This window comes from Streptopelia decaocto, assembly GCF_964273445.1.
Source record: "Streptopelia decaocto genome assembly, chromosome: 3".
NCBI lineage: Eukaryota > Metazoa > Chordata > Aves > Columbiformes > Columbidae > Streptopelia > Streptopelia decaocto.
The window spans coordinates 117372785-117380272 of record NC_138656.1 but is presented as its reverse complement, the minus strand read 5'-3'; the positions used below and the strand labels follow the sequence as shown (position 1 = coordinate 117380272).

Here is a 7488-nt window from a genome sequence, read left to right as displayed (position 1 = left end):
ATCATATTTTATTGTCTTTCCTGCCTCAGTTTATCTCCCCAGAGAGGGAAATTGCACAAAGTATTTGCAGGTCTGCGCTGGGGGAGTCTCTTGGCAGCCAACATGACTCTGCCATGGTGGTCAGGAGCAGGGGGCTCAGGACAGCTCCTCGTTCCCTCCACCACCCCAAAAGTAAGCTAGTGCATATGCTGAAAAGCAACAGCACAGGGATGTAATTAGTTGCCACCTTAACAAAACTCTGTGCCACCCCTGCCATGAGCAGGGACATCTTCACCAGCTCAGGTTGCCCAGAGCCCCGTCCAGCCTGGCCTGGGATGTCTCCAGGGATGGTTCAGCCACCACCTCTCTGCCCAACCTGGGACAGGCTCTCACCACCCTCAGCACAAACAATTTCTTCCTCTTGTCTAGCCTGAATATCCATTCTTTAGTTTAAAACTACATGATAAGTAGTTTAAAAAACACAATAATATCTCCCTGAAGCCTCCTCTTCTCCAGTCTGAACAACCCAGATTTCTCAGCCCAGGGCTGAATTCTTTCTGCAAAGCCCCTGGTCCTTGAGCAAAAACATCTTGCGCTGTTCCAGTTTGTGAAAGAAGCACTCACCTACCCTGGATTATGCAAAACTTCTTAGGACATAAACTGTAAATTGCTGGTTTCGTTCCACTTGGCCACTTCCTCAGGTCTCCGTCCAGGGGAATCCCTGCGAGGCGGCCGTTGGTCCAGTTTCCTGCCCTTCACAAGGCTGTGGTTTCACTGGCGGCGGAGTCATTTGCAGAAACATCTGCTGTGAACGAGGCCAGATGCTCTGACAGAAATGGAAAGCTCAGGGCTACGAGTCAGCCCTTCGCATGTAGGGACTCGAATTGGTTGTTTGCATTAAAGTGCCAGGACTCTTGGACCAAAAGATGCATCATTTCTTAGAAATGAACTGGAACAACCAACAGTAGAAAAGGAGACAGAGAAGCAAAGCCTTTTGCATGTAGATACTTGAATTGGTTGTTTCCCTCAAAAAGTCAACAGTTACTGTTCCTGCCTTTGCTGAGAATCTTCACACAGACCATGGGAGAGCTGAGGTCAGTTCCCACTGTATTTCAGAGATACAAATATATCCCTTCACCCTAAAGACGTGCCCTAAGAGCAGCTGGCCCAGCCTGGCTGTGTTTGCTTTTAAATTCCCTCTGCTTGTGGGAAAGAGTGGCTGCGTTCAGAGTGATGGTTCAGAAAGGTGCTCAGAAGGCTCTGGGGAGACATTATTGTGGGCCTTCAGAACTTAAAAGTGGCTTCTAAGAAAGATGGGGACAGACTTTTTAGCAATAGGACAAGGGGTGATGGTTTTAAAGTTAAAAGAGGGAAGATTCAGGCTAGATATGAGGAAGAAATTGTTTGCACTGAGGGTGGTGAGAGCCTGTCCCAGGTTGGCCAGAGAAGTGGTGGATGAACCATCCCTGGAGACATCCCAGGCCAGGCTGGACGGGGCTATGAGCAACCTGAGCTGGTGAAGATGTCCCTGCTCATGGCAGGGGTGGCACTGGGGGAGCTTTGGAGGTCCCTTCAACCCAAAATATTCTGTGATTGGTTCTACGATCCTATGAAAGGTCCCTGGCCTGTATTAAGCCCCAGGGTTACTCTGGCTCAGTGCTGGTTGGCCTGGGCTCAGTCCCTGAGGTCGCCTGGATTTGGAGGCTGTTTGGCTGCACACACATGAGCTGCCAACTAGTCTCAGGGCAGAAAGCTATTTACAGCCACTGAGTGCTTGTCTGAAGGCAGGTTTGTCTGCACAAGGATGCTCCTGACCATGCAAGAGCAGCTCACTGAGCAACCTGCACCTTCTGAGTTTTCTATTAGGGTTCAGGGCAGAACAGCAGAAACCTCTTGTATGATGAGTGATTGAAGTATCAGGGGTATTAGACTTCCATGCATGTTGTCTAGTTGTCTCAAGCAATGTTGTAGGTCTAACTCCAATCTCCTGGTCTGCTGCTGAAGCTGGTACAAATTTTGCAGATTTACTCCAAATTTACATCAGCCAAAACAACAGAAAGTAAAAATGACATTCAAATCTTAAAGTGGGGTCACCTGCCCCATTTTATTCTCCTCAGTGTCTCCTCCTTAGTTTCTATAACAAAACAAGAGGCTGTTCCCATGTTTGAAAGGTCTGGACTAGGAGGTGGGAAAGTTTTCAGAGCAGAAGTGCTATGAAACGTCATAGAATCATAGAATCATAGAATACTAGGGATTGGAAGGGACCTGGAAAGCTCATCGAGTCCAATCCCCCGCCGGAGCAGGAACACCCAGATGAGGTTACACAGGAAGGTGTCCAGGTGGGTTTGAATGTCTGCAGAGGCGACTCCACAACCTCTCTGGGCAGCCTGGTCCAGTGTTCTGTTACCCTCACTGAGAAGAATTTTCTTCTCAAGTTTAAGTGGAACCTCTTATGTTCCAGCTTAAACCCATTACCGCTTGTCCTACCATTGTTTGTCACAGAGAAGAGCCTGGCTCCATCCTTGTGACACTCACCATTCGTATATTTGTAAACATTAATAAGGTCACCCCTCAGTCTCCTTTTCTCCAAACTAAAGAGACCCAGCTCCCTCACTCTTTCTTCATAAGGGAGGTGCTCCACTCCCTTAATCATCTTGGTTGCCTTATGCTGGACTCTCTCCAGCAGTTCCCTGTCCTAACAAAAGTCTTCTCCAAAAATCACCTGGAGAAGACTTTTGTGCTCCCTATGGAAACAGCAACCAACCCCAGCTTTGGTCACAGCATGAGATTCCCAACAGGTGGAGAATACCCCCACAATCATTCGATCAGCAGCCCAAGAGGGGAAAATATTTTGATAAACTACTTACTCCTGGTAAGTTTGACCTGATTTCAGAATCCTTGCTCAAATTTCTAAAGGCAAATAACACTTCTAGAGAAAAGAACGACACCACCACACACAGAAGCCACACAACCTCCCCAGCTCTCACATTTATTGAAAGAAGAATGGCAAATCCTCGATGACTGGTATAACGGTCCCCCAAATACAATGGTGTGAGAAGCGATCATCCCCAGATCCCTGGAGATCGTGTGCAATCAGCCACACTACAACCTACACAAAGGAAATAAAAATATTTAAGGGTTTTCAAGCCTATGTTGATGGGGAAAATCCCACTAAACAAGGCATATACCGAAAATTTGGAAAGTCATCTTTGCCCTGGTTAAATCCTAAACTTACCATTTACAGCATGAATGCCCCAAACGGCACGGACCCAGATAAATGTTGCCACGAGGGCATATCCCACGGACACAGAAAGTCCCACGATATCCGCATGGCATATAAGGTCCTGGAGGTATTGCAAAGCCTGTGCCATAAAGAAAAAAAGTATTAAAAAAGCAGGAAACAGCAACAGCTATTACTGGCATTTTGCTAAATTCCTGTGTGCTGACACCATGCCACACTGGTGCCCAACGTCATGACGGTTCTAATGTAACCCTCAGAGGAGGTGGTTTATGGGCAGAACAACCAAGAAAATTCTCTAATCTCTTCTGCAGATGTAAGAATTGTGTCTGCAAGACCAGGACTCCTTTTGGAATTCAGATTTCAGGGATGGACAGCAGAGATCTGATAAAAAACACTAATGTGGACACTTACTAGCCCTTAAAATCTTGTAGGTCATAGTTAAGGAGAGATGCACCAGCTCAGCTGGGAGGCTGCCACTTCTAAGGGCAGAAAGATGAAGCTTTCTGTGCAGCCAAATTTCAATAGATTTGGCGATTTCCCTCCCTATACATTCCACCCAGGTCTCAAAGCAGGTCCTGGTATCTAGCAGTCTGTATTTATGGCCACTATACATGGAAAAATTCCACAAAGCATGCAGAATGACACCTCCACATTGGTTAATACCCCATGCCAGGCATTGCCCTCTGGGTCTGAGGCCAAGCAGCATGGCATTGCCCTTAGCAACAGGGATAACATTTATTCCTCATTAAAATATTAAAATAGGATATCCATGTTCAAACTGCCTTTTTGGATGGTCATCAGTCTATGCTATTTCAGTAACAGTGTCTGGGTTTTATCTGTGAAAGCACTAGTTGTCAGGGTTCGAAGTCATAGAACCATGGAATCATAGAATCATTGAATCATAGAATCATAGAACCATTTTGGTTGAAGACACTCTTAAGATCATTGAGTCCAATTGTTAAGACTGGCACTACACCATGTCCCTGAGAACCTCGTCTCCGTCTGATCAACCCTCCAGGGATGGTTACTCCACCACTGCCCTGGGCAGCCTGTTCCAATGCCCCACAGCCCTTTGGGGAAGAAATTGTTCCCCACATCCAACCTCAACCTCCCCTGGCGCAACTTGAGGCCGTTTCCTCTGCTCTTGGTGCTTGTTCCTGGGGAGCAGAGCCCGACCCCCCTGGCTCCAAGCTCCTTTCAGGCAGTTCAGAGATCAGAAGGTCTCCCCTCAGCTCCTGTTCTCCAGCTGAACCCCCCAGGTCCCTCAGCCGCTCCCATCACACTTGTGCTCCGGCCCCTCACCAGCTCCGTTCCCTTCTCTCAACTCGCTCCAGCACCTCAAGGCCTTTCCTGTAGTGAGGGAGCAGACTACTAATTAGTCAGCATGTTGCCTGGCCCTGTTTGATCAATAAAGATGTAGCCTGGCAGGCTGACGCATTCTGGATGCACCTGATTGTTCGTGAACCGATTAATTCCAGTTTCACAGTTCATCTGTGCAATAGCACTAAATCCAGCATATCTAGAAAGTGGAAAGCTTGTTCCAGCAACGAGACCACAGATATTCCAGATGTACGGTGGATCCAGCACATCCCTGGGGCATTAGATGCACACACAGCAGGACCCAGAAAATCCCAGGTAGAAATAATGGAGTGCTGGAAAGGCTGAGTAAAACTCTTCTGATCCCAAATTGTCTGTGGGACATGGCAGAGGGTATTGTGAGCAGACTCAGCTCTCACAAACTTTTGTGCAGATAAACTTCTTGCTTTATTATACCCAGAATATAAGCCCTACTGAAAACAGCCCAAACACCCACTGTCCATATTTGTATATTAAATAAGAACATAGAATCATAGAATAGTTTGGGTTGGAAGGGTCCCCCAGTGCCACCCCTGCCATGAGCAGGGACGTCTTCACCAGCTCAGGTTGCTCAGAGCCCCGTCCAGCCTGGCCTGGGATGTCTCCACGGATGGTTCATCCACCACCTCTCTGGCCAACCTGGGACAGGCTCTCACCACCCTCAGGGTACAAAATTTCTTCTTCATGTCTGGCCTGAATCTCCCTCCTTTAGTTTAAAACCATCACCTCTTGTCCTATCGCAACAGGCCCTGCTGAAAGTCTGTCCCCATCTTTCTTATAGGTCCCTTTTAAGTACTGAAAGGTTGCAGTAATGAAACAAGCTTTCTGGTCCAGACCAAGGGAACACTTTGCCCAGTGTCCTTTCTATGAGAACCACCATAAGTAGAGACTGAGGTAAGAATAAGATCAAGCAAGCACATATGTTACCTCTCCCATGGTCCTGCCATTCTACAATTCATCACAGTCTTCCCCCATCATTACACCCTCAAAGGGCATTTTCCAAGCTGTTCCTACAGACATGAACCCAAATCTCCAGCGGTACTTGTTCGTAATTGTACCATTCTCATGGATAGTATTTAAGCATGGTCACTTTTTCTACACAACAAGGTGGGTTTCCAGACCCCTTTGCATCCCCTCATTAGACACAGCCTTTCACCACCACTTATGGTTGCACAGGTTTCTCCATCAAGTAGAAGCTACCAGTCGCATTTCAATCTTAACTCACAATCTTCTGCCTCCCCATCCCAACTAGACAGTCCTGAAGCAAAGGATATTTGGAGAGCATGGGGCCGGATTCCTTTCTTTTGTGCATGGCTTAAGAATATTTGATAATGAGTGGTTTCTTGTAGGGTGACCCAGAGACAAAGTGATTCAAGAGTCCGCAAGATTTAACGGGGAAAATGATGGTGCCGAATGGCAATTTTGGGGTTTCCTCAAGTGCTTTCAAAGCAAACTGGATTTTCAGAGGAGTAGCAAAGACACTGAACTGATGGTTGGAGTGTTTGCCTGCAAATTTCCTGTATCAACTGTATTCTGCCAACAAGTTCTGATGATGAGTGTGAAGAATCTTGGCGGGAGGCAGCTTGGCCACTTCCCAAGGGGACAGGACATCTTTATAAGACACCAGTATCTCATTTCACATAACCCCTCATCTCCATTTACATCTTACCTGCAGCTCCATGAAATACCACCAAGAGGAGAGCAAAGAGCAAGGGAAGGGTTTTCATGGCAGAAGGTGGAATGGGAACTCCCGTCACTACAGAGGAAGAAGACCAAGACATTAGCAAGAGGGTTGATCCTCCAAAATAATAGTGGGTTGAGAAGTGACGTACAGAAATGTTCTTCAAGACCAAGCACAGTCTAGAAGAGGCATTACACATTTTCTTTATAATAATGTCTATTGTCCTAAGGGTCCCCTGATCATGGCACAAGATGAAACTCCTGTGCAGAAAAATATGATTTTAAATCCCCTTTTAATTACTGTATTAATTAACCAGTTATTTATCCTAAGTTGCTTGATATTTGCAATGCATTGCAATAAATTGGATTTGCCTTAGGGAAGTTAAAGCTGCTAGTTCAGAAAGAAAAATAAGGCATTTTTTGCTATATTTACACAAAATAATCCAATGTGTGTTCTTGAGCTTTTCTTAAAAAAAAATAAGATAAAGCTCCTTCACAGCTTAAAATCCAGCTTCGCCCTATTCTTGCTTATGGGCTGTTGATTTTCTTCTGCTTCAGGATACAGGACTTCCAGGATAAACTTCTGACCATTTGCATTTGTTCTCAGCTCTCTTCCCACAGCCAACAAAAACTCTTCTCCCTTATCGATATTTCAGATTTCTAGAACTGACTCTTGGTAAACCAGAGTCACTGCATAGCTAAGGCTGTAACAGTGGAATACATGGAAAATATGAAGTCTCCAGCACATTTAAGAAGGACAGAACTTTTTAAGAGAGAAGGTTTTGGTCATTACCAGTTAAGAGGAGGCTCTAGGTTGGAAAAGTCCTTGGGTCAGTGTCAGCCACCCCGATGCATCAAGACGAAGAAGCAGAGCTTGGCTTTATGCTGCCTCTGGAGGGTGGTGAAGGATGCTTATCTCCACAGCCTTCTGGTGGCCAATCAGACAATCTCCACAGCTTTGGGGAGCATCGGGGAGGCCCAATGAGTCCTCTCTGTTACCATCCTCCTATGAAGAACCGAGGTATTGCTTTCAAACTATTGCAGCATCGCTTTGGGAAATGTGCCGAGCTGCACACAAACCGCTTTGGGCCACCTCCATTTGTGCAACATCATCCGCAGCAGCTCTGTCAAGATTTCTGTGCCATATAACCTGTGCGTATTGGCTGAGGCTTAGTGGTGGTTAATCTCCAGCATGATAAAAAGGGCTCTAGAGGCTGCCTGGATGGTCGTTC

General features: G+C 46.4%; 1 protein-coding gene across 1 annotated transcript; it reads right to left on the bottom strand.

Moving 5' to 3' along the window:
• Nucleotides 1–3210: 3210 nt before the first annotated feature.
• LOC309438328 (gallinacin-4-like) lies at nucleotides 3211–7253 on the bottom strand (the record flags this gene model as incomplete). Its single annotated transcript, XM_082049526.1, has 3 exons — nucleotides 7050–7253; nucleotides 6246–6332; nucleotides 3211–3341 (listed from the first exon to the last, which is right to left on the bottom strand). Exons 2-3 carry the CDS (start codon nucleotides 6301–6303, stop codon nucleotides 3211–3213), a joined length of 189 nt encoding a protein of 62 aa, XP_081905652.1. The 5' UTR covers nucleotides 6304–6332; nucleotides 7050–7253.
• Between the last annotated feature and the right edge of the window lie 235 nt (nucleotides 7254–7488).